At 44.5% G+C, this 26,794-nt stretch overlaps 1 protein-coding gene across 4 annotated transcripts in view; it reads left to right on the forward strand.

Moving 5' to 3' along the window:
• Positions 1-26,794, forward strand: part of LOC145347814 (cytosolic phospholipase A2-like) — a 173,788-nt gene that overhangs the window by 59,775 nt on the left and 87,219 nt on the right. For 3 of the 4 annotated variants that reach the window (XM_080195701.1, XM_080195700.1, XM_080195699.1), the window contains one exon: positions 10,236-10,317. In XM_080195701.1, coding sequence (XP_080051827.1) covers positions 10,236-10,317 — 82 coding nt within the window. Of the gene's footprint in view, positions 1-8,444; positions 8,547-10,235; positions 10,318-26,794 lie in introns of those variants that run through there. The other variant, XM_080195698.1, reaches the window with a different exon arrangement.

Below are 26,794 nucleotides of genomic sequence, written 5' to 3' on the forward strand. Positions count from 1 at the left end.
ATGAAATTTATGATTATCTGATGGATGCCACTGATGAGCTGGAACAAATATATCCAGTATTTCAAGAATTAAAATGTTGTGCAACCAACATGCCCAATTATATGTATCTTTTTGCATATAAGGAGGCTGGATAGGATTGTTGCCAGTGCAGGCTTGATGGGCCGAATGGCCTTTCAGCACTGTCGGGATTCTATGATCCTAACAAACTACACATGTTTTTGCAGATAAGGGGTCTGGATGAGGTCTTTGTGTGGCAAGCAGAAGTTAGGGTAGGGATTTGCAGAAAGGAATTACAGGGTTTTGGCTGTAATAATTGCAGGGTTTTGTCTTTTTGTACCTGAGTTGGCGCAGCTCAGACCTCACCAATGGTGAGTGACAGGTGACACTGCTTAAACTTGTCATGAAGCAATCACTGGTGGGATTCCTCAGCATGGAGTGTAGGCAAACATTTCAAAAGGTAACAAATCAAGCATAGCACAAATCAAAAGAAATACATGGTGGGAATTCTCCATGGGTTAGGGTGCAGGAGCACTTCATAGCAATTATTGGAATCTAATAAAAACAGCATGAATTTCAAAGGAAAAGCTTCTGTCTCTCACCACCTTGATTTCTCCTGAGTTTCTTTGTAGCGATAAGGGAGCTTCAAGAGCTCTCCCCTCATCCTTAACTGAAGTGCGAGTCTGCTCTTTGGCCAATAATTGGCCAATTTTGGGATAGTCATTTCTGGGTGAATATGGAGATCTGACCCTGTTTGATTCCCAGAGTAAAAAATATCTTTTATGGCACCACGGGTAGGAAAAATTGGGACAGTGGACACAGAGAAGCTGCCACTTTCAAGGATGGTTTCCTGCATGGTATTTTTAGCTACTCGTGCATGCAAAAAAAAGTTAAAGGGTGGGTCCAATGACACAACACCATTAGAACCCTGCCAACAACTTGGGTTTTTAAAATATCAAAATAGAAATGCCTCCCCCCATCCCCAACCTGGAACTTCTCCAACGATTCATTGGGGTGCTTGATAGCATCACTTGGCATAAATCTACTGTCCTTATCAAGTCTGAGACTTGTTCCGAATGACACAGTGATGATATGCTAGTGGATATGAAAGGTCAGATGTGACAAATTCACACTGGTAGAAGAAGAATTTAGTGATGACGTCAGGAAGGATTCTATTACAAAGTTGTACCAGGTTAAAGACCAACAGGGTTATTTGGAATCACAAGCTTTCGGAGTGCTGCTTCTTCATTAGGTCAGTGGCTCACTCACTTGATGAAGGAGCAGTGCTCCAAAAGCTCGTGATTCCAAATAAACCTGTCAGACTTTAATCTGGTGTTGTGAGGCTTCGTATGTGCCCACCCCAGTCCAACGCTGGCATCTCCACATCACAAAATAGTAATCAGCACTTCTAGTCAACTTTTTTAAATGGAGGTGAAAACTATCCAGTAACTGAAGAGCCATTTGGATGTTATAGTGGTTAGGATTGGAAATCTCTAGTTTAGAAACCCAGCTGAGCTTGGCCAAGTGGTTTTCCTAGACTGCATTTCTGTTGTGATGATATGTGAAAACAGCTGTAGTTTTATATGGTTTATTTAAGCTACTAAAAAGTGAAACCATTAAAGGAAGCGAATGTTCTAAAGACATCACTGCTTTTATCACACAACATGTAAAGGTAAAATATCATGCAGCCAACCACAATCACTTGTAGGTGTCATTTTCTTAGAGATTATACCTGGTGTGTCTTTAACATAAACCATAATGCAACATTGAGTCACAGATGTTGGTCCCAGATCATGCTTTTGATGTCTATTTGATTCTTTCTGAATTAGATTTTATTTTTTTGATTTGAAGATTTAATTTTTTATAATATTAAGATCGTGCATTTAACCATATTATGGTTGGTGTTTGAGATCATTTGGTTGCAGAAGGTTCACTGTAACATTGTTGGATGGGCCTCTTCTGCATTAGTTAGGAACATTGGAACACAGAAGTAGAAAATTTAGTCTGTCGAATCTGTTCTACCATTTATTAGATCACAATTGATCAGGGTGGCATGGAGGCACAGTGATTAGCTTCACAGCGCCAGGGACTTGGGTTTGATTTCAACCTCTGGTCACCGTCTGTGTGGAGTTTGCATGTTCTCCTCATGTCTGCGTGGGTTTCCTCTGAGTGCTCTAGTTTTCTCCCACAGTCCAAAGATGTGCAGGTTAGGTGGATTGGCCACACTAAATTTTCCCTTAGTGTTGCAAGATCTGTAGGTTAGGGGAAATATGTGGGGCTACAGGAGTAGGTAAGATGCTCTTTCAGAGAGTGGTTGCAGACTTGATGGGCTAAATGGCCTCCTTTTGCAGTGGACATTTTGATTGCTCAACATTATCATTACAGTTTAGGGGCCTAGAAGCGATTCCCATAAGACCATAAGAAATAGGAACCAGAGTAGGCTATCTGGCCCCTTGAACCTGCTTCGCCATTCAGTAGTATCATGACTGATCCAATATTCCTCATTTCCACCTTTCTGCCCTTTCCCTGTAACCCTTAATTCCCTTACTGATCAGAAATGTTTGTATCTCAGCCTTAAATGTACACAAGGAGTCTGCCCCCACAGCTCTCTGTGGCAAGGAGTTCCAAAGATTCTCAACCCTTTGAATGAAGAAACTCATCCTTGTTTCAGTCTTAAATTGGCACCCCTTTATTCTGAGACTATGCCGTCTGGTCCTAAACTCTCCCATGAGAGGAAACATCCTCTCAGCATTTACCCGCTCAAGCCTGTTAAGAATCTTATGTTTCAATATGTTTGCTGTCCTTTTCTGTTTTTGTTTTTTTAGCTCCACTCAAACTGATTATACATTTTAATCCTTCAATCTACAATCCTGCCTCACTAATGAACTGATCTTATGCCTTATTAACAGTGCAATCCCACCTCCTTTTGTTCTTTTTGCTTATCTTCCATTAATGACGAACAACCTTGAATATTTGGTTCTCGGTCTTGGACACTCTTTAACCATGCTTCTGTAATGATAATAAATCATACCCATTTACCTCTATTTTTGCCTTCAAACCATCCACCTTGTTGTGAATGCTGCGTTTTAATCAGATAGAGAGCAATTAACCTTTGTCTGCATTAATATTTACTGTGCTCTTATCCAGCTCTAGAACTGTAGAACACTGCAGGCCCCTTGGTTCTTCTTGTCTGTGCCGAACTATTTTTTCTGCCTAGTCCTACTGACCTGCACCTGGACCGTATCTCTCCACTCCCCTCTCACCCATGAAGCTGTCCAAGTTTTTCTTAAATGTTAAAAGTGAGCCCTCATTTGTACTTCATCTGGCAGCTCATTCCACACTCCCACCACTCTGTGAAGAACCCCCTCCCTAATATTCCTTTTTAATTTTTCCCCCTTCACCCTTAACCCATGTCCTTTAATTTTTTTCTCCCCTAGCTTCAGTGGAAAAAGTTTGCTTGCATTCACTCTATCCATACCCATCATAATTTTATACACCTCTATCAAATCTCTCCTCATTCTTCTATGCTCCAGGGAATAAAATCCTAACCTATTCAACCTTTCTCTGTAACTCAGTTTCTCAAGTCCCGGCAACATCCTTGTAAACCTTCTCTGTGCTCTTTCAACCTTATTAAGATCCTTCCTGTAATTAGGTGACCAAAACTGCACACAATACTCTAAATTCAGCCTCACCAATGTCTAATACAACCTCACCATAACATTCCAACTCTTATACTCAATAATTTGATTTGTAAAGGCCAATGTTCCAATCTCTTTAACATTATTCCATGTCCTGATTCTATTTGATGCTTGCCTTCATTTTGTCTAATTTTTTCTTGTTATTCTTCTACTTCCTGTCATCAGTTTTGCCTCCCTTCAATCTGAGTTCCCTCTCCGGTTCCCAGCAAATGTCTCAGCAAAGATGTTAGTCACAGTGCTGCTAAGATGCAACCTGTTGTATCATGTACACATCCCACCTACGCACCCCCCCCCCCCCCCCACCCCTCACCAAACCAGTGTCTTGGCGTTTATTGGTAGGGGGATTGAATTTAGGAGTCGCAGCGTCATGTTGCAACTGTACACAACTCTGGTGCGGCCACACTTGGAGTATTGTGTGCAGTTCTGGTCCCCACATTATAGGAAGGATGTGGAGGCTTTGGAGAGGGTGCAGAGGAGGTTTACCAGGATGTTGCCTGGTATGGAGGGGAGGTCCTATGAGGAGAGACTGAGGGATTTGGGGTTGTTTTCGCTAGGAAGAAGGCAGCTAAGAGGGGATCTTATTGAAACATATAAGATGATTAGAGGTTTAGATAGGGTGGACAGTGATAGCCTTTTTCCTCGGATGGAGAAAGCTAGCACGAGGGGGCATGGCTTTAAATTAGGGGGGGTAGTTATAGGACGGATGTCAGGGGTAGGTTCTTTACCCAGAGGGTGGTGAGGGACTGGAATGCCCTGCCTGCTGCAGTTGTAAATGCGCCTAGTTTGGGGGCGTTTAAGAGATCCGTGGATAGGTTTATGGATGAAAAGGGATTGGTTTAGGTTAGAGGGTCATTGTTTTTTAACTGGTCGGCACAACATCATGGGCCGAAGGGCCTGTTCTGCGCTGTAATGTTCTATGTTCTAAACCAGTCTCTGTACCTCAGAAATCTGATGTCCTACCATCACCTATATCAATTATACAAATACATGTTCAATGGCTGAATCCTCCTATTCCTATGCTAACTAGTAAACGGTGCTGGAAACAATCATGAGATTACTGTTTTTGCGAGCCTGATAATTTCATTCCTAACTCCTTGAAATCTGCCTTCTGGATTTCTTCCCTCTTTCTACCTATTTCATTGATATTAATGTGAATCACAACCTCTGTCTGTTCAGCCACCCCCAGAAGAAGGTCCTGCAGCCTGTCTGTGGCATCTATGACTGAGGTACAGGGAAGCAACATACCATTGTGGAGATAAACATATGGCCAAAGTAATGCCAGCCTGTTTTCTGAGCCAATCAATATTCTATCAGTATTGCTCTACCACTCTTTCTCCCCTCCTTTGAATTTATGCCACTTATGTTGCTATGGACTTGGTTCTTGCTCTACTCCTCTAAGGAATGGTTGTCCTCACCAGTATCCAAAATGGAAAACTAGTTAGCAAGCAAGGTAGACTTGGGATTCTGTACTGTCTCGTTCTCTTAGACTACCTGGCAGTCACCCATTTGCACTTACCCACATGCTCCTAACCTGCAGTGTGACCACCTTCTTAAACATGTTATTTGTTTAGTTCTCTGCCTCGTGAATACATAAGAACATAAGAAATAGGAGCAGGAGTAGGCCATCTAGCCCTTCGAGCCTGCCCTGCCATTCAATAAGATCATGGCTGATCTGTTGTGGCTCAGTTCCACTTTCCCGCCCTCTCCCCATAACCCTTAATCCCCTCTCTTATCAAGAACCCATCAACCCGCTTCTTAAAAATATTTAGCGAGGCAGCCTCCACCACTTCAACAGGCAGAGAATTCCAGAGATTCACCACCCTTTGAGTGAAGAAGTTCCTCCTCAACTCCGTTCTAAACCGCCTCCCCTTTATCTTGAGGCTGTGCCCCCTAGTCCTCCTGTCTTTTTTGAGCGGGAAGAGTCTCTCCACCTCTATCCTATCCATCCCATTCATCGTCTTATACGTCTCAATGAGATCTCCCCTCATTCTTCTAAACTCTAACGAGTACAAGCCTAGTTTATTCAGCCTCTCCTCATAGCTCAATCCCCTCAACTCCGGTATCAGCCTAGTAAACCTCCTCTGCACTCCCTCCAGGGCCAAAATATCCTTGCGCAGGTGCGGCGCCCAAAACTGCACACAGTACTCCAGCTGCGGCCTCACCAATGCCCTATACAGCTGCAGCAAGACCTCCCTACTTTTATATTCAATCCCCCTCGCTATGAAGGCCAGCATCCCATTCGCCTTCCTGACCACCTGCTGCACCTGCAAGCTGGGTTTTTGCGACTCATGCACAAGGACCCTGAGGTCCCTCTGCACCGTCGCCACGTACTCCGGCTGCCACTTGAGTTCTGAACCCTGGAGCTCAAGCTGCTGCAGCCAATGATACTCCCTGCAGATATGTTTTTGTAGGATATGTCATCTGTCTGTTACTTCACACCTGCCACAGGATGCACATCTCACTCAGCTGATCTGTCCTGCCATACCTTAACTTCAATTTACAGCAGCTTGTGAAATTAATGGTCACTTGCCAATCAGCTTCTGCACTTGTACCAAAGTAGAACCCAAATACTGGAGGCTGAAAAAGTAGAAAAAGAAATGAGCACCTCCTTTCCCTCTTTACAAACTTCCTCACTCATCAAACTCCCAGCTTGTCATTCTGTCACTTTTCATTTGGACCTCTTTGTGTTGAACTCTTGCTGTTTTAACCTCTTATCTCAACCTCAATCCGAAAGCTTCACTGTTTTTTGTTGGACTATCTTCTCCACTTTAATAATATCTCCTGGTATCTGACTCATTCAAGTTGGTGGTGAGAATATTGAGGTGAACATGTGTAAATGTGCACTGAGTTTTGCATCCTGAGGGAGAATGCTTCTTCGACTAACTCTTATTTTGTACAAAGTCATCACGTGTATCTGTTCACTGCCATCCATCTGTTAGGTGGTGCAACCTCATTCATCACCCTCTAAAGTGCTAATAATTCTAATAACGTGCATCTTTACTTTTCTGAAACTATTTAGAACAGTGATTAAAGAACAATTTATTTTCATTTTTCTCCTTTTCACAAAGGTTGCTCCTTTGCATCAACAAAAATGAGGTCCATTAATGGAACAAAAGTTCAGCAAGCAAGATCCATCCATGGCTTACTAGGAAAGTTTAAAGATAGTTTTAGATTAAAAGAAGCGGTTTATATTGCCGTAAAGCTAATAGGAGCTCTGAGGATTGGGAGAGTTTTGGAAACCAACATAAGGTAGCCGAAAAGTTGATAAAAAGAAAAGAACGGGATGAGAGTAAACTAATCCAGAATATAAAAATGGTTTGCAAGAGACTTCTTAAGTACATAAAAAGGAAGAGAGTAGCTAATGGAAACATTGGTCCTTTAGAAGTCGACAGGAGAAATTATGAGGAAGTATAGAATCAGGAAAAATGGGACGCTTTCAAGTTGGCAGGCTGTAACTTCTGGAGTGCTACAAGGATCAATGCTAGGGCCTGAACTATTTACTACTTATGTTAATAACTTGGATGAAGAGATCAAAAGTAATGTATTCAAGTTTGCTAATATAAGGATAAGGGAGCATGTATGCAAACTTTTGAGAATAACACAAAGATACTACAAAGAGCTATCAGCATGATATTTGGGGCAACATGGTGGCAGGTGAAGTATATTGTGGGGAAATAAGTGGGTATTCACTCAGAAGTAAGAATAGAAAAGCAGTTTTTTTATAAAAGGCGTCAAACTTGGTATTCAGAGAAACTTTACTGGTACAAGGAACAGAAAGTTAACATGTAGTTACAGCAAGCAATTAGGAAGACCGGTGGCTTTTATTGCAAGGGGATGGGGGTGCAGCGATAAAGATGTCTTGCTACAATTGTATAAAGCTTTGAGGAAACCACACTGAGAGCTTGTTTCTCTTGGCCAGGGCATCTAGAGCTCGAGGGCTGAGTTCAAATATCCTAATTCAGAATGTTGTGAATCTTTGGGATTATCCACATCAGAGGGTAGTGAGTGAGCCATCATTGAAGATATTCAAGTCTAGGATAGAATCCCGACAGTACTGAAGGAGGCCATTCAGCCCATCAAGCCTGCACCAACCACAATCCCACCCAGGCCCTATACCCATAACCCCCATCTATTTAACCTACTATTTCTCCTGATGCTAAGGGGCAATTTAGCATGACTAACCAACTTGAGCGCAAATCTTTGGACTGAGAGAAATTCAGAGCACCCAAAGGATGCCCACGCAGACACGGGGAAAATGTGCAAACTCTGCACAGACAATGACCCAAAGCCGGAATTGAACCTGGATCTTTGGCGCTGCGAGGCAGCAGTGCTAACCACTGGGCCACCAATATTTGATCTCTCTCAGGCAATCAAGAGACACGAAGAGCAAGCAACAGCTGAGACTGAAGAGCAGCCATGGGCCTATTGTCTGGTGGATCTGGGTCAAGGGACTGAATGGTCTACTGCAGCTTCTATTCCTCATGTAATTATCATGCACCCAACCAATGGTTAGTAACTGGACTTTGCCAACACAAATGAATTCTTGCTAGCCCTGTGCCCAATAACCCACAGCTTCTAAGGCACAGCGAAGTTCTTTGCACTGTCTGCTTGATCCGTTTGAGCTCCCTCCCGTTAACTCCACCTCCTCAATTATCCCATTAAAACTGCGAAAGAAGATTGAACCAAGTCTGTCAGAATACCTGTGGTGAGTTTGTCTACAAATTACTGCTCAGCATTGTCGACTAGAAGGGAAATTGCAGTAATACTGTCAAGGGGTGACTTGAAACCATTATGTTGATTAGTTATCCGTTGGACCTTGCGAGAAAAAGACATTCAATACCTTTATGCAGGGTGAGAATTCATGTTATTCTCTTATTCTGCCTTTTGGACAGCTTTCAGTGCCTTCTCGGTAAATCAATCTTTATGCAGTTAAAATGTTCTGAATCTTATTTTTTGGGACATTTGATTAGATTTTCTTCCTTTTATATGCAAGGACATTGATGGATTTTATGTGCTGTTCTGTGGTCCATCCAGAATTTTCAACAACCTGCATTGTTCCATATTTGAGTTGTAGCATAAGTTAAGCATCTTTGTTTAATGGCAGTCGTGGATAGGACTGACATACAATATCAAGCAGATCAGCTGTTCTTTAAGATGAAACTGTGCTCCTGGACATTGTCGAGAAATACATGGGCTATAGTGTAACAAACCTTTGGCTTGTTGCAGGACATCAAAGTGAATGATTACTGCTGTGAGTGTGGAAAGCTACTTATTGTGCTATGTATTTAGGTCAAAAGTATTAACCACAGTATCTAAAGCAGTATAGGACTTGATAATTGTATGCCTCACCATTTTGATGTTTTTTCCTTGCTTGTAGCCTGTTACTGGAAGCACTTGTTGAATAATGAAACACATTCTAACTGTGATTCATGTGTAATGAGATATGCATGTCAGGCAGCTGCACACTGGTTTTGGAGAAAGGAGATGTGGCTTTAGAATTCTCTTGAGAACTGTTCAAAAAAGTTGTCTGGAATTAAATCTGCTTTCCATTGTCATGATTTTGCCTCAGTGTCTTTGGAAAGCTTCCCAACAATCCTTGGGTGCTGGAAAAAATCCCTACTTGTGTTTTAAAGTGGAGAAAAAAATCTGCCATTAGTGTTAGAGAAATACATTTTATCCAATTCTGAAATCTGTCACTTGGACACATAGTACTCGCCAGTAAATTATTAGGGGCAGCACAGTGGCACAGTGGTTAGCATTGCTGCCTCACAGCACCAGGGACCCGGGTCCAATTCCTGGCTTGGGTCACTGTCTGTGTGGAGTTTACACATTCTACCCGTGTCTACATGGGTTTCCTCTGGGTGCTCCAGTTTCGTCCCACAGTCCAAGGATGTGTGGTTTAGGTGGATTGACCATGTTAAATTGCCCCTTAGTATCAGGAGGACTGGCTAAGGTAAATGCATGGTGTTATGGGGCTGGGGCCTGGGTGGGTTGTCGTCGGTGCAGACTTGATGGGCTGAATAGCTTCCTTCCATGCTATAGGATTCTATGATTCTAAGAGAGATGTTGTCACAGCTTTAATACAAGGTGGTCGACTGAGCAGCTTTGGTCTTGTGGGCATCAGAGAAATGTGAAGCCAAGTACTAACTGCTAACTTGGTGCTCCTCTGAAGTTTGATGGTTTGACCATTTCAGTCATGGGAGAAAGATACTTCTGACCTCTGCATTTATATTGACATACCAAAGAGTAGAAAATGCAGGTTTCTGAATCTGCCGTTGAGGTAAGTAATTGTGCTTTAGCTATTGAAACACAGTTGGGGGATGGTGCCACTCGCTCAAGATCTGAACAACAGAACCAGTAAATATAAGAGCCTTTCAACTGTAATTAGTAATGCTTGCATGATATGAGTTTTGACTTGTGGGTCAGATTTATAAAACATATTTCTTAATTTTGAAACAAGCTGAGAAACTTGTAGCCCGATTAGAGGGGCTGTCTCTCCGCAGCTTTAAAACCCTGATTTCCAATCTCTTTCTTTTTCAGGTTGAACATCAGGTTTCCCACAGACTAACTGTGTCTGTCCTCAGAGCTGAAAAGGTAACAAAGGGAACTTTTGGAGATCTACGTAAGTACATTTTAGGGAGTTTTCCTGTTCATTATCCCCTTCCGCTAACTTATTCTTTCACATGTCATTTGAAAGGTTGTTTGAATCCTACATCAGGGCGTGAGTATAGATAGAGACTGGCACACCCATATAATAAATGATACATTACATTGAGGACTAATCTGCCTCTGAACTTGTAATTCAAGTGGATATTAAAGATCTCGTGGCAATATATAAAGATTAGGGAGTTTCTTTTATATTCCAGCCAACATTCCTCCCTCAGTTACCTGCAAAAGGCAGACAAACTGAGCATTTAGCCCTGTTCTGAAATGTGTGTGTTACTGAGTGGCTGACACATTTACTAACATAATAGTCACTGTAGGTTAAATTAACTCTGTGTGTTCTTTAAGATGTTAACATAAAATGTGCAGTTTAAATGTAAGAAATTACAAAAATTATCGTTTCTGTGATAAATGAATAAAATGGTCTAATGCACTGCTGACACTGATAAGGGCATAAGTTATGGGAGTAGGAGTTTACCATACAGTTTATTTGGCTGACCTTCTACGTCCGTTCTATTTTCCCACCTGCTCCCCATATCCTTCAATTCACTGAGACCAAAAATTGAGGGGTAGCCCTGTCTGCATACCCACAGAGGGGACCACATTCTTCTGCCTCCCCCCCCTAGTGTGCCTTGAGCAAAATCTCATAAAGTTGTAGCAAGACTTCTTTATTCTTGTACTCCAATCCCACTCGTAATAAAAAATAATCTGTCATTTTTCATCTTGTGTTTGCCATACCTGCTTGCAGACTTTCTGTGCTTCTTAGACTACTAAACCCATTCACTCAAGATCAAGTTGTGAAGTTTATAAAATGCAAAATGTTACGAGCCTGTAAGCATCCATTTATGGATTTAAAGGCCTTACTTAAAAATAAATCTGTGTTATGAAAATTTCAACAATTCTTAGGACCGTAGCATCAATTAGTGCATTTTAATGCTGTGCAGGTTGTGATGCACATTACACGGCCTCATCTATTTCAGTGCAGATTTATATTTACCACAAAAGGCTCAAATTGAGAAGGCAGCTAGCCTGGCCTTATTAATTAATTTGGCAAGTATCTGAATTTCACCCAGTTTGGACAAGCCTGAAAAAAAGCAACCTGGTTGTTTGCGACAAAGACATCTTAACATTCAAACAAAGAAGCATTACATTTAATATACAAATATGTGAAATAGAAGCAGACGTAGGCCATACAACCACTTGAGCCTGTTCCATCACTCAGTAAGATTATGGCTGACCTGTTTGTGTTTCTAATTTCACATCCCCGTCTACCCTTGCTAACCGTTGAATCCCTAACCAAACAAAAACCTACCTATCTCCACCTTTAAAATATTCAGTGACCCCGCTTCCACCGCCTTCTGAGGCAGAGTTCCAAAGTCACACAACCCTTTAAGGCGAAAAAGAAATTCTCATCACCGTCCTAAAAGGGTGACACCCAGAGTTAAATCAGTGCCTTATGATTCGAATGCTAAACTGCTCCTAAGTATAAGGCAGATAATGTTGAGAAATGCCCTCCTCTGTAACATACGAACCATTGGCAACCAGTCAGATAATGGCCGTGTTGTCTTGCTGATTGTTTGTAGCCATATTTCTCATTCACAGTTCTTGCAAGAAATGCTTTAACTTCTACCTTTATATTTTCTGTCTAATATTTATCCAATAAGTGAGTTTTATAGTTTGTATCAAAGTAGGGCTTTTGACTCTGGTTGCAGTATCTTGGAGGTTATAGCACATGACTTCCTACCACCATGTGTCCAGCCAAACTAAACAAGCTGTTTCCCTATCATCAGTATTTGTATAGCTAATATATAAATGCTTAAAGAAAAATCACCCAATTCTTTTTAATGCCAGATGATTCATAGAACCCTACAGTGCAGAAAGAGGCCTTTTGGCCCATTGAGTCTGCACCGAACACCATCCCACCCAGGACCTACCCCCATATATTACACCCACTAATCCCTCTAATCTGTGCATCTCTGGATACTAAGGGGCAATTTCTTAGCATGGCCAAACAACCTAACCCACACATCTTTGGACTGTGGGAGGAAACCGGAGCACCCGGAGGAAACACACGCAGACACGAGGAGAATATGCAAACTCCACACAGTGACCCGAGCCGGGAATCAACCCAGGACCCTGGAGCTGTAAAGCAGCAGTGCTAACCACTGTGCTACCATGCTGCCCATTTCTCTTTGATTACTCCCAGCAGTCAAAAAGTTTAATCCGTAATTCCTGGAGATTCTAGAACAATTTTGAACAATTTCTAGAACCATTTTGCCAAATGGATGCTTTATTGGGCAGCAATCATTTGGTGAAAAGCTGCTCTGTATAAAGTGTTCCATAAACAAACTCTTCTGTGCTAATTTTAGAACCTACATCCTTGATCATGTTTTTGATCATCTGCCCGCATCTCATGTGGCTTGGTGTCATACATGAAGCGTTTTGGAATGTTTCATTCTGGCAAAGGCTCTCGATAAATCTGAGTTGTTGATTATGCTGCAGATGGGTCCTGAGAGAGAGTGAACCAAGTGCAAAACTTTCTTTTATGAACAGTGCAGCCAGGCTCCACATAGCAGCACCACCCAACGTTTTCTCAGACCCTACCAATTCTTTTCCCTGTATCCATAAATTCCATTCTTATTTAGATTCCTCGACCACGAAATGTGCTGAGCAGGTCATCAGCCACACGAACCTTCTCTAATCTTTGACATCACTCCAGTTAGTGACACCTAGATGTTGGCTGTGCCTTGCTTTGAAATGCTGCCTACTCAGGCTCTTCATGTGACTAAACAGGCTGAGTCTCGACCTATGAATCTTTGGGCAGGTGGGGCAATGCATGGGATCCAGAACGCAGGAGTTACTTCCTTTTCTTTCCGTCCTTCCACCGCTTTACCTCACAGAGGGGTAGCTGCGGAGATATGGGAAGTGCTCAAAAAAAGTGTCTCCTTCAACATATATGGTAGATGGAAAATTTGGCTGACTAGGCATGTGTTGAAAGTCTTTTTTTGACCAAATAGAAGTGAATTTCTTGTGAAGTTTGAAAAGGAAATGATGTGTGTAGAATCAGCAAAATTTTCAATACAATATATGAGGTAATTCCTGAAGACTGATGGTTGGAAGTGTTCATTTATTCCCATTAGAGCTTTATCCATATCTTTTTGAGTTTTAAATTGACATGTATGTTGCTCAGGAGAGAGCTACCTGGGATCCCCGTTTCATATCAGTCTGTTAACAATTGATACACTTGGCCAAAATAAGGTTTCTGGCCTTCAAATTCAAATTTGTGCTCTCCCAGATCCTGTTCTGGAAAAGCAAGCTTGTCAAAGCATCTTCAGAGATCAAGGATTAGGTGGAGTATGTGGGTACGTAGAAGTGTAGAAGACTTTGGCACAATAAACCCATTGGACTAAATGTTACCATGTATTTCTCGACTCCAGTATTGGGCAAAATGGCATCCGGAGTCTCCACTTGCTAGCAGCGTGACTGGGCTGATGATTTTGGCCACCTCATTGGTTATCTGGGGATCTGTCTTTCAATTAAGAATGATGGACAGGCTCTGATGCTGCCTGCCCAATCAGTAGAGAAGTGAGTGTTGCTGCGATAGGTCGGAGACCTTGAGGTGTCCTCATAGAGGTATGAACATATTTAAATTCAGGTTGTGTGAGGGAAGAAGGCCCGCCAATCACAAGGCACAACTCACTAAGAGGCACTGACTTTCTTGCTGTGGCCCCCTGGATGGGGCATCAACTTCAGGCCCCAAAGGCCTCCCAGACTGCTGTAGGGAGGCAGCCTCAGTGAAGGTGATGACCTCTTCATATCAGGGGGCTGAGCTGCTGTCAGCAAAATGCCAGTCTCCCTGTAAAATAGTATTTAATATATTCTTTAATGATGTAGATTGGCTGCCCACCTCCTGGAACCAGGTAACAGATTGGCCTCTCAGACTAGCACTGCGAAAGCTCTTTTGGAATGGGATTCATTTAGGAGCCAACCTGATGAAACTCTTAACTATTTTCCCAGCCCTCTCACCTCTGTTCCCATTACCCAGGAACCGATTAAAATTCTGTTCATTGTGTCCGTGGCAGCCACTGAAAAGAACTATCCAGCTTATCCCTCTAACTGCTTTCTTTAATTCACACACTGCCTTTAGAAAGACCCAGAACTAATATTGATCACTCAGAGATTGCTCCAGCCTTCAATATAAAAACAAGCGCTGAAAATGTTTGCATAAAGGAAGCAATGGTTACAGTTTCATTTTGTGGTCAATGTTTTACTCTGGCACAGGATGACTGAGCTGTGTTTTTAAAATAACCAGGAGATCATACCCACACCCAATTGTGTTTCTGAACTCAGAATAGTTTTAATTCTTTATATGACACAGTAAAGCTCCATCCGTTTCTTTGTGCAAATTGTATTGTTGAAAATTCAGCAGTAATTGCAAAATGCCCAGAATTCAAGAGGCTGCAGAGGGAACGCTAGTTTGTAACAAAGCCAGACAAAGAAAAATATAACTTAGGAAAAGATTGAGGTTCGAATACAAGATTTGCATATTGCCTTCTTTTGGTGTGGATTACAACTAGTTATAACACGCTCACAAACTCTTACTCTGGCTCTCTCGCACTCAATCACACTCCATGTCTAATCGCTTCCAGTTCTGGAAACTCAACTCTTGAAATTTTCATCTGCTCTCTGTTGACTAGCCTCTTTGCGACTCTCCTTACGGGGCACACAAATGAATGCACATGAGGTAAGTCAACAGGTTGGAGCTGACTTCCTGACATGGTCACATTTTGATCAGTTTATATCTCCATCTCCCAAACCTTAACTGAGGCACTCCTGCAGTACCCCTTCATCCCCTTCATTGCCTCTAGGGGAGGCGATGGACTTGCGGTATTATCACTAGACTATTAATTCAGAATCTCAGTTAATGTTCTGGGGACCTGGGTTTGAATCCTGCCACAGCAGGTGTTGGAATTCAAATTCAATTAAAAATATCTGGAATTAAGAAAGTACCAAAAAACCCATCTGGTTCACTAATGTTCTTTAGGGAAGGAAATAAGAACATAAGAAATAGGAGCAGGAGTAGGCCATCTAGCCCTTCGAGCCTGCCCCGCCATTCAATAAGATCATGGCTGACCTGTCGTGGCTCAGTTCCACATTCCCGCCCTCTCCCCATAACCCTTAATCCCCTCGCTTATCAAAAACCCATCAACCCGCGTCTTAAAAATATTTAGTGAGGTAGCCTCCACCACTTCAACGGGCAGAGAATTCCAGAGATTCACCACCCTTTGAGTGAAGAAGTTCCTCCTCAACTCCATTCTAAACCGCCCCCCCTTTATCTTGAGGCTGTGCCCCCTAGTCCTATTGTCCTTTCTGAGCGGGAAGAGTCTCTCCACCTCTATCCTATCCATCCCATTCATCATCTTATACGTCTCAATGAGATCTCCCCTCATTCTTCTAAACTCTAACGAGTACAAGCCTAGTTTATTCAGCCTCTCCTCATAGCTCAACCCCGTCAACTCCGGTATCAGCCTAGTAAACCTCCTCTGCACTCCCTCCAAGGCCAAAATATCCTTGCGTAAGTGCGGCGACCAAAACTGCACACAGTACTTCAGCTGCGGCCTCACCAATGCTCTATACAGCTGCAGCAAGACCTCCCTACTTTTATTCTGAAAGAAATGGCAGAGGTGATAGTGGATGCCTTGGTGGTTATTTTCCAGACGTCGCTGGATTCCGGGGAAGTGCCGGATGATTGGAAAACGGCTAACGTTACGCCGTTGTTTAAGAAGGGTGGCAGGCAAAAAGCAGGGAATTATAGGCCAGTTAGTTTAACGTCTGTTGTAGGTAAAATGTTAGAATCCATCATCAAGGAGGAAATAGCGAGGCATCTTGAGGGGAATTGCTTGATAGAGCAGACACAGCACGGTTTCGTTAAGGGGAAGTCGTGTCTGACAAATTTACTGGAGTTCTATGAGGATGTGTCTAGGGCGGTGGATAGACGAGAGCTGGTGGATGTGGTCTGTCTTGATTTTCAGAAGGCGTTTGACAAGGTACCTCACAAGAGGTTAATGCAGAAGGTCAGGGGACATGGAGTTGGGGGTAGGGTGTTAGCGTGGATAGAGGATTGGTTGTCAAATAGGAGGCAGAGAGTGGGGGTCAATAGGTTCTAATCGGATTGGCGGTTGGTGACTAGTAGTTGAGGCCCCAGCACCGACCCCTGGGGCACTCCATTTACCATTTATATAGATGATCTGGAGGAGGGAACCGAGTGTATGGTGTTGAAATTTGCTGATGACACCAAGATTGGTGGAACGGCAAATTGTGCGGAGGGTGTGGGGAGTCTGCAGAAGGATCTAGATAGGCTGGGCGAATGGGCCAGGAAATGGCAAATGGAATTTAATGTTGGCAAATGGAATTTAATGTTGGCAAGTGCGAGGTGGTCCACTTTGGTAGGAATAATGGTAGGAAGGATTATTACTTACGTGGCGAAAAACTGCAGCAGGCGACGGTGCAGAGGGACCTCGGGGTCCTTGTGCATGAGTCGCAAAAACCCAGCTTGCAGGTGCAGCAGGTGGTCAGGAAGGCGAATGGGATGCTGGCCTTCATAGCAAGGGGGATTGAATATAAAAGTAGGGAGGTCTTGCTGCGGCTGTATAGGGCATTGGTGAGGCCGCAGCTGGAGTACTGTGTGCAGTTCTGGGCGCCGTACTTACGCAAGGATATTTTGGCCTTGGAGGGAGTGCAGAGGAGGTTTACTAGGCTGATGCCGGAGTTGAGGGGGTTGAGCTATGAGGAGAGGCTGAATAAACTAGGCTTGTACTCGTTAGAGTTTAGAAGAATGAGGGGAGATCTCATTGAGACGTATAAGATGATGAATGGGATGGATAGGATAGAGGTGGAGAGACTCTTCCTGCTCAGAAAGGACAGTAGGACTAGGGGGCACAGCCTCAAGATAAAGGGGGGGCGGTTTAGAACGGAGTTGAGGAAGAACTTCTTCACTCAAAGGGTGGTGAATCTCTGGAATTCTCTGCCCGTTGAAGTGGTGGAGGCTACCTCACTAAATATTTTTAAGACGCGGGTTGATGGGTTTTTGATAAGAGAGGGGATTAAGGGTTATGGGGAGAGGGCGGGAATGTGGAACTGAGCCACGACAGATCAGCCATGATCTTATTGAATGGCGGGGCAGGCTCGAAGGGCTAGATGGCCTACTCCTGCTCCTGTTTCTTATGTTCTTATGTTCTTACATATTCAATCCCCCTCGCTATGAAGGCCAGCATCCCATTAGCCTTCCTGACCACCTGCTGCACCTGCAGGCTGGGTTTTTGCGACTTATCTGCCTTCCTTACCTGGTCTGGCCTACGTATGACTCCAGAGGCATAGCAATGTAGTTGACTGACAACTGCTCCTGGACAACTAGGGATGAATGATAAATGAAGCCCAGCCAGTGATGCCCATGTCCCACAAATGAATTAAAAAGAAGTTAAACATGCTAGACCAATCTTTTAAGGCAACTTTTGGGGAAGTGGCAATCAAGTTGTTTAGTTTGAAAACCTAACAGAAAATGTGTTTTCTCCATTAAAATTCTGTCATTTGTGCAGTACCAAATACTCTCAACTTCACCATAATAAACTCTGTTTTTGTAGCCCCAGTGTGTATGTACCTGGTTTGATTAAATATTTTGGTAAATAATAGCCTTCAGGTTATTGGTGGGAGATTCAGTAAATCTAATGAAAATAGCTCTCCATCAAACAGAATTGGGGATGTATGATAAATGCTGCCTGTGGCAGTGATGCTCACACTTTATCAAGAATAACGATAAAAAACTCAGGTAAATCATGTCCTCTGGTTCTTGACCCTTCCACCAATGGGAACATTTCTCTCCATCTATTCTCTCTAGACACTAATGATCTTGAACACCTCTATCAAATCTCCTCTTCACCCCTTCTTCACTGAGAGGAATAGCACCAACTTCTCCAATCTATCCATGCAACTGGAATTCCTCGTCCCTGGAACCATTCTCAGAAATCTTTTCTACATCCTATCTAAAGCTTTCGTTTCCTTCCTAAAATGTGGTGCCCACAATTGGATATAGTACTCCAGTTGAGACTGAAGTAGTATTTTAGAAAGTATCATCATACTTCCTCCGTTCATGTCTGTTTATGAAGCCCAGGATCCCCTTAGCCTTTTTAACTACTTCCTCAATCTGCACTGCTACTTTCAATGATTTGTGCACATGTAGTTTTAAGTTTAAGTTTATTTATTAATGTCACAAGTAGGCTTACATTAACACTGCAATGAAGTTGCTGTGAAAATCACCCAGTCGCCACAGTCCGGCGCCTGTTCAGGTACCCTGGGGGAGAATTTAGCATCTAACCAGCACGTCTTTCAGGTTCTCCCCAGATCTCCCTGCTTATGCAACCCTTCAGAATTTTATCCTCTCTTTTCTATTTATTCTCCTCATTCTTCCTACTGAGTGGCATCATTTCATTCACATTATTCTGCTTTAAAATTACATTTGCCTTGCCCACCCAGGGCACTAGCCTATTGTCAGTAAGGTTGTTTGGGGTCTCTCTAAGAGGTCTGGAGGCTTGTGTGGTTGAACATAAAGCATTTATTGTTAACACACCTATCTTTATGCCGAGTCTTTCGGGTTGTCTCTACACTCAGTCGACCATCTCATGACTCCCTGCAGCAGAGTTGGTGGCACTGTTTCCCATATCCCACATTAACTCTCATTAACCTGAATGTGCTTATTAGTTTGTTTTAAAGTTTATTTATAATTGTCACAAGTAGGCTTACATTAACACTGCAATTAAGTTACTGCAAAATCCCTTAGTTGCCACACTCAGGTGCTGGTTCGGGTACACAGGGAGAATTTAGCATGGCCAGTGCACCAAACCAGCACACTTTTCGGACTGTGGGAGGAAACCGGAGCACCAGAGGAAACCCATGCAGACACGGGGAGAAAGTGCAGACTCTGCGCAGACAGTGACTCAAGTCGGGGATCAAACCTGGGTCCCTGGCAATGTGAAGCAGCAGTACTAACCACTGTGCCACCATGCCACCAGTATATTATAGATTGCACCTATGTCCTTTTGAAGGTTATCACTATCCTCTTCACAGTTCACTGTGGTTTTAAATTTTGTGTCATCTGCAAATTTAAAATTGTGCCCTGCATGCCAAAATCTTGCTCACTAACATGGATCAAGAGAAGCAAAGGTCATAGAACTGACCACTGGGGAACCCCACAGTACACCTTCCTGCAGTCCAACAAATAATCTTAAAGGAAGAAGGTGAATTTGGAGAGGAAATTCCAGAGCCTGGGGCCTAGACAGCTGAAGGCAAGCTCACCAGGGCTAGCACAAATAAAATCAGGGGTTGCTCAAGAAGCCAGAATTAGAGGAGTGCAGATATCTTGGAGGATTATAGGACTGGAGGAGGTTACAGAGCTAAGGATAGAGACAATGGAAAGTTTGAATATAAAGTCAAGAATTTTGAAACCGAGGCATTGTTTTACCAGGAGCACATATGGGTCATCAGGAGATGGTTAGTTTCTCACTTGTTGGAGTTGACTATTGCCTGGCAATTACGTGGTGTGAATATTACTTGTCAGTATTCACGTGGCAACAGATGTTGAGTTTTCAGATGATGTTGCTCAGGGGTGACATCTAGATCTAGATAGGAAGGACCCAAGAGCAGATTCTGGGGGTTGCATTCTCTGACTTCGTCTGCAGCTGCGACTCTCCTGTCCCACTGCTGTGACTGGAGATTTGGCTGAGGGCTAAATTCTCCATTCTCGCTGGTAATGGGGCATGAAAGGTCAGAGAATTTGGCCAGTGAGAATGGGAAGAGAGGTATGTGGGTGATATAGAGTAATTGCCAAGATTAGAAAGGTAAGATTAGACCCTGGTAACAGCAACCCTACCCAACTGGATGAAGGTAGATACATTGGAAGAGGTTGCAGTGGTTGATCATTTCGAAGCTGCATGAAGATTGCAAAGGACCAAGAGGGATATTTTATCTTGATCACATTCACACAGGAGGTCACTCGTTAATAACGAGCTGTTTTGACATGGTAACCAGGGTGGACCCCCGCTTGGAAGGCTTCAATTATGGAATTTTGGCGAAGGCGGGCATGGATTTGGGAGGTAACCACGCAATCAGAGACTTTGGAGAGGGAAAAGTGGTTAGAAATGAGGCGGCAGTTTGCGAGGACAATGGGGTTAAAGGTTTGCTTTTTCGGAGAGTGGCGATGATGCAGATTTAAAGGAGGAGAAGGGGAGGACTGTTTACAAAATGCCTGCTAACTTGGGAGCCAGGAAGGGAACTTGGGTGGTCAGCAACTCAATACAAATGGCGTCAGGAAAGCAGGAGCTGGGCCTAATGGACAAGAGGAGCTCTGAGGAAAGGTTAGAAAGAAGTTGGAGAAAGATATATGTTCAGGGATGGGGTAGTCTTGGAGGAAGTCTGGCTGGGGAAATAGGGGAAGCAGCAGGGGCAGCTAATCAGATACTCTCAATCTTGGTGACAGAGAAATCCATGAGCTCTTTGCACTTGTAATTGGAAATAAATAGTATCAGAACCCCACATCTTCGTGCTCTGGAACAATCTTTGAGTTAATATTGATCAACAGTTCTGACAGTCTGTCACTTCCTCAATAACTATTGGGCGGGCAGCACGGTAGCATAGTGGTTAGCACTGCTGCTTCACAGTTCCAGGGACCTGGGTTTGATTCCTGGTTCAGATTACTGTTTGTGTGGAGTTTGCACATTCTCCCCGTGTCTACGTGGGTTTCCTCTGGGTCCTCCGGTTTCCCCCATAGTCCAAAGATGTGCGGGTTAGGTTGATTGGCCATGCTAAAAAAAATTACCCCTTAGTGTCCTGAGATGCATAGGTTAGACAGATTAGTGGGTAAGATATGTAGGGACATGGGAGTAGGCCTGGGTGGGATTGAGGTCAGTGCAGACTTGATGGGCCAAAGGGCTTCTTTCTGCACTGTAGGGTTCTATGATTCTGATTCTAAACTATCTGTATTGCCAGCTTAGCTTACATGTTCCAGCCTGTGACTTGGGGGAGGATCTATACCATCTAACCAAGACATGAGGGTCCTATCAACTGGGCCACAGTATCAATTTAGATGTTTTTCAAAATTGCTAGCTTCGCTTAGTTGCTAGAATATGAGTTCTGAGTTCATGTACAATTCTGGCCTTGTACTCAACATGTGATGGATATTTCAGGGCAGGGCTGAGGGAGCTGATTGGCTGGAAGTTCTGTGCTCATTGCTTGTGAAATATTGCAATCCCAAATGTCCAGTGATACTGCGGGGGATGTGCATGGTCTAACCATTGTTGATCCAGATGTTGTCTGCTTATTTTCGGGGTTCCTGAACTCAGCATCCGCCACATTTCCATTCCTCTCTCATCGGGTGCAGGAAATAGTCTGGAGATCAGAACTACATCCAGTCTATATATCCCGATGGGATAAAGCTGTGTTAAGGAGAGGGGGGTAATCCTGTTTACTGGGGGGGGCTTCTATTTCTCTCACTCTTTACTTTTTGAGTGCAAGCTGGAGCTGCATCACATGACCCAGCATTTTACATTGTTGATATTGTTTTCATTTTTCATTGTTAGTTATTCATTTTTCTGTGATTTCTAATGAAGAAGCAATCAATTCACAATGAATTTCCGAATGGACAATAAAATTTGAATTTGCAGTGGGGGCCATTTGGCCCATTGAGTCTGCACAGAAAACTATCCCATTCAGGACCTATCCCTGTCATCCCACAAATTTACCCTGCTAATCCATCTAAGCCACACATCCTGGGACACCTAAGGGGCAATTTAGCATGGCCAATATGCCCAACCCACACATCTTTTGACTTTGGATTGAATTTGGGATTCTTTATTATCTGAGGGAATCTACAGTAACCTTTGGAGTACAGGCTGATTGGTCATGGCAGTAACTCCACAGAACTTGATTTCAGGAAAAGAATTGATTGAAGTTAGATATTGTTTACTGAATGTGCTTAGTCTGCCACAGTCCCAATTCAGTTTCCACCTGCATTGCTCATATTCACTGGCAACAAATTAGTTGTTGCCTGATTAATTATTCTCTGCTTTATAGAATACAACTACTGGTTTATGTAAATGCAGCTCCAGTAGTAAAGATAAGTTACAGCATGTAAATCACCTGAGGGAACAGCAGAAAGAAATGATCATTCCAGATGTTTTTTAACCGGATGTGACTCTGATAAAGGATTGTGTGTACAGTAAAATCATGGCCTGAATTTTTTGAATGGTGGGGTCTCGCTTCCTGCCATGGCCTGCAGCCATTTCACACTCAAATGAAAATTAAGTGGCTGGAGGCATGCCATCCACCCCTCCCGTGAGTGGAAAAGATCTGGGGGGCACTGTAATAAGGTCACAGAAGCAAACGTTCCTTCACCAGAATCCCTTTAATTACAATTCCAGAAGCAGTGTGCGGGTTGCGGCGGCTCTGCGGCATGCAGGTTGCGGCGGCTCTGCGGCATGCAGGGTGCGGCGGCTCTGCGGCATGCAGGGTGTGGCGGCTCTGCAGTGTGCGGGGTGCGGCGGCTCTGCAGTGTGCGGGGTGCGGCGGCTCTGCAGTGTGCGGGGTGCGGCGGCTCTGCAGTGTGCGGGGTGTGGCGGCTCTGCAGTGTGCGGGGTGTGGCGGCTCTGCAGTGTGCGGGGCGCGGCGGCTCTGCAGCGTGCGGGGCGCGGCGGCTCTGCAGCGTGCGGGGCGCGGCGGCTCTGCAGCGTGCGGGGCGCGGCGGCTCTGCAGCGTGCGGGGCGCGGCGGCTCTGCAGCGTGCGGGGCGCGGCGGCTCTGCAGCGTGCGGGGCGCGGCGGCTGTGCAGCGTGCGGGGCGCGGCGGCTCTGCAGCGTGCGGGGCGCGGCGGCTCTGCAGCGTGCGGGGCGCGGCGGCTCTGCAGCGTGCGGGGCGCGGCGGGTCTGCAGCGTGCGGGGCGCGGCGGCTCTGCAGCGTGCGGGGCGCGGCGGGTCTGCAGCGTGCGGGGCGCGGCGGGTCTGCAGCGTGCGGGGTGCGGCGGCCCTGCAGCGTGTGGGGTGCGGCGGCCCTGCAGCGTGCGGGGTGCGGCGGCTCTGCAGCGTGCGGGGCGCGGCGGCTCTGCAGCGTGCGGGGCGCGGCGGCTCTGCAGCGTGCGGGGCGCGGCGGCTCTGCAGCGTGCGGGGCGCGGCGGCTCTGCAGCGTGCGGGGCGCGGCGGCTCTGCAGCGTGCGGGGTGCGGCGGGTCTGCAGTGTGCGGGGTGCGGCGGCTCTGCAGCGTGCGGGGTGCGGCGGGTCTGCAGCGTGCGGGGTGCGGCGGCCCTGCAGCGTGCGGGGTGCGGCGGGTCTGCGGCATGCGGGGTGCGGCGGGTCTGTGGCGTGCGGGGTGCGGCGGGTCTGTGGCGTGCGGGGCATGGCTGGCCTGTCTTCAGGAGTGCAAAGTAAAGTGTATCTGGCCAACCAGTTGGCCCCTTAATCAGGGAGTTTGTATTCCAATAGGCCAACCTCAGTGGCCTGATTAAAGTCATTCCAGGCACAAAGGTGTAAGGGTTGTAGGGCGGAAGATGGGTCGGGGCGGAGGTGGTCCAAAAGCCACCAGATTTTTAAAAGAGGCGGCTTAAGAAGAAAGCGCCCCACACTTCCTGCCTGAGATGTAACTCTCTTTTCAGCCTTCCTTCACACAAGTTCAATCCTCCTGCCAACCTAAAAATGGAGGCTGGGCAGGAAATGGAAACATTTCATTTGGGGCAAGGGTGGGCTTCCAACCAAGGCTTTGCCCATCACAGCTTAAAATCGCTTTGTGGCCAGGCTGGCAGACCCGGAGGGAATCTGCTGCACAATCTCGCACCCTCCTCCCCAATTCAGTGGGAGAGCATAAAATGCTGGCCCATGTTACTTTTCAGATCAGAGCAAGCTGCAGTATGGGGCCAGCAATAATGGGAAAATGGTCAGCATGTGCACGGGTCTTTTTCCAAGTTCTTGTTCATGTTTTTCGGGATGCAGTAGTAAATAGAATACTGTACATAAATCACTTGGACTCTGAGCTTGGCCACCTTTACAAGACTGACAGCTACATATCCTATATAGTTTAATCCCTTTTAAGACGGGGTTGTCAATCATACATGTTCCAATATCCTACGCAAATCTGACAAGATGCTAAAATGACACTGTTTAGGTTTTAAACATCTGAATCTACGTCACCATTCACACCCAGATCACTGAGGTCTTCATCTCATCTCATTTTCTGATCTTGCAGTTTATGCAGAGAATAAATCTGATTTTCTTTTATTGAAGAAGAAACTCTGTCATTTATTTCAATATCATAAAAAACAAGTTTCCATCTTGTAGGATGCTCTCAGTTTCTGCCCCTTCTTTTTACACCATAAATTGAAAATGAATTCTGGCACAAAGGTGAAAGCTTCATTTTACCCACGTTAGTACTGACATGCTGAAACATTTGTACAACATCTTCTGGTCACGTGCTCATGCATTATGCTGATGATGGATCCTGAGGAGATTAATTTTTCTGACCTGCAGCAGTTGGCAAACGATTCAGGAGTTGGTATAAGCTGGATATACATATGGATCCTATTGTATTTGTAACTCCTAAACCAAGCATAAATGACAGGTGTTTAAAGTGCTTTGAAATGTGTGGCTTGCTGTTCCATTAAGCAGCTGTATTATACACAAGTGGTAATGGAGATTCAACTTCAACACACATTTACATAGCATCACACATCTTTCTGTTGCTGGGCCTTGACCTCTTGCTTGCTTGTACTCATTATAAACACAAAGATTGTGCTGCACTAATAATAAATGCTTCTGGCTTCAGGAACAGCCTTGAGTCAGGATTTTCTAGTCTTGCCAAAGTCAGTGGAGGTTTGTGTTGTTCACTGGCCATACTGCTGGGAAACACACAGTGGTGGGGGTTGCCTTTGGCAGGACCAGAAGATCCCACCAGCAGGAAGGGCTCAAAAATCCCTTCCAAACTGGAGAGTTAGTATGAAGGCAGTCATAGGCAATTCGAGAAGACAGCTCCTCATTCTTGTTAAATTATTTATTTTTGGAATATATTCAAATCCACATCCTTGCAAATTTGATGTATGCAAATCCTGATGAGTTCAGTGAACGTATATGTCCCCAAACACTAACTTAACTCATTGTAGTAATACAATCTGAGTATTCTAATGTCTGAATCAGGAGGTTTGAGGTTTAATGCTCGTACCAGTATTTAACGTAAGTGGTTACATTCAGTGTAGTACTGTGGAGGGCTGTGTTGCTGGAGGTCACGTCATCTGGATGAAGTGTTAACTTGAGTTCCAGTGATTGAGGCTGACAAGAAAGATCTCATAACACTTTTCATAGAATTGTCTCATGTTCAAACCACCATTTCTCACTCATAGCAGCACCAAAGGATCAGTCTTGCCTCTGTTGCATCTTGCAACCTGCCACCACCCTGTGCTTTAGGCTGCTACGTGATGAACAGCCATTTGAATTAGACACCAACATGATTAGAATCATTGAGAGGAGGCAACAGGTAAAGGAGAAAAATCATTGCTCTTGTCAGGGATCTTGACAGGAAATAGGAGCAGGAGTAGACCATACAGCCCATCAAGCCTGCTCCAACATTCAATATGATCGTGGCTGATCTTGGGCTTCAACTTCATTCTCCCACCTGCTCCCTCTATTCCTCTATTCCACAAGAGACCAAACATCTGTCCGTCTTAGCCTTAGATATATTCAATGATGAAGCATCCACAACTCTCTTGGGTAGAGAATTCCAATGATTCACCGCTCTTTAAGTGAAGAAATCTCCCCACATCTCAGTCCTAAATGGCAGAATTTTGTCGGTTTCAACGAGAACTTCTTTCATTCTTCTAAACTCCAGAGAATATAAACCCAATTTACTTGGCTCCTCATCACAGGAATCAATTCAATGAACCTTTGCTGTACCATCTCTAATGAACATAAGAAATAGGAGCAGGAGTAGGCCATTTAGCCCCTCGAGCCTGCCCCGCCATTCAATAAGATCATGGCTGATCTGAAGTGGCTCAGTTCCACTTTCCTGTTTTCTCCCCATAATCCTTAATTCCCTTGCGTACCAAAAACCTATCTACCCATGTCTTAAATATATTTAGCGAGGCAGCCTCCACCACTTCAATGGGCAAGAGAATTCCAGAGATTCACCACCCTTTGAGTGAAGAAGTTCCTCCTCAACTCTGATCTAAACTGTGCCCCCTCCCCCCCTCTTATCTTGAGGCTGTGCCCTCTAGTCCTGCTGTCCTTTCTGAGCGGGAAGAATCTCTCTACCTCTACCCTATCCATCCCCTTCATTATCTTATACGTAAACTATATCCTTTCTTAAATATGAAGACCAAAACACAGTACCTCTGATGCAGTCTTACCTAAACTGAGG

The sequence above is a fragment of the Carcharhinus amblyrhynchos genome, chromosome 9, assembly GCF_965287045.1.
Source record: "Carcharhinus amblyrhynchos chromosome 9, sCarAmb.v2.hapA, whole genome shotgun sequence".
Taxonomy (NCBI): Eukaryota; Metazoa; Chordata; class Chondrichthyes; order Carcharhiniformes; family Carcharhinidae; genus Carcharhinus; species Carcharhinus amblyrhynchos.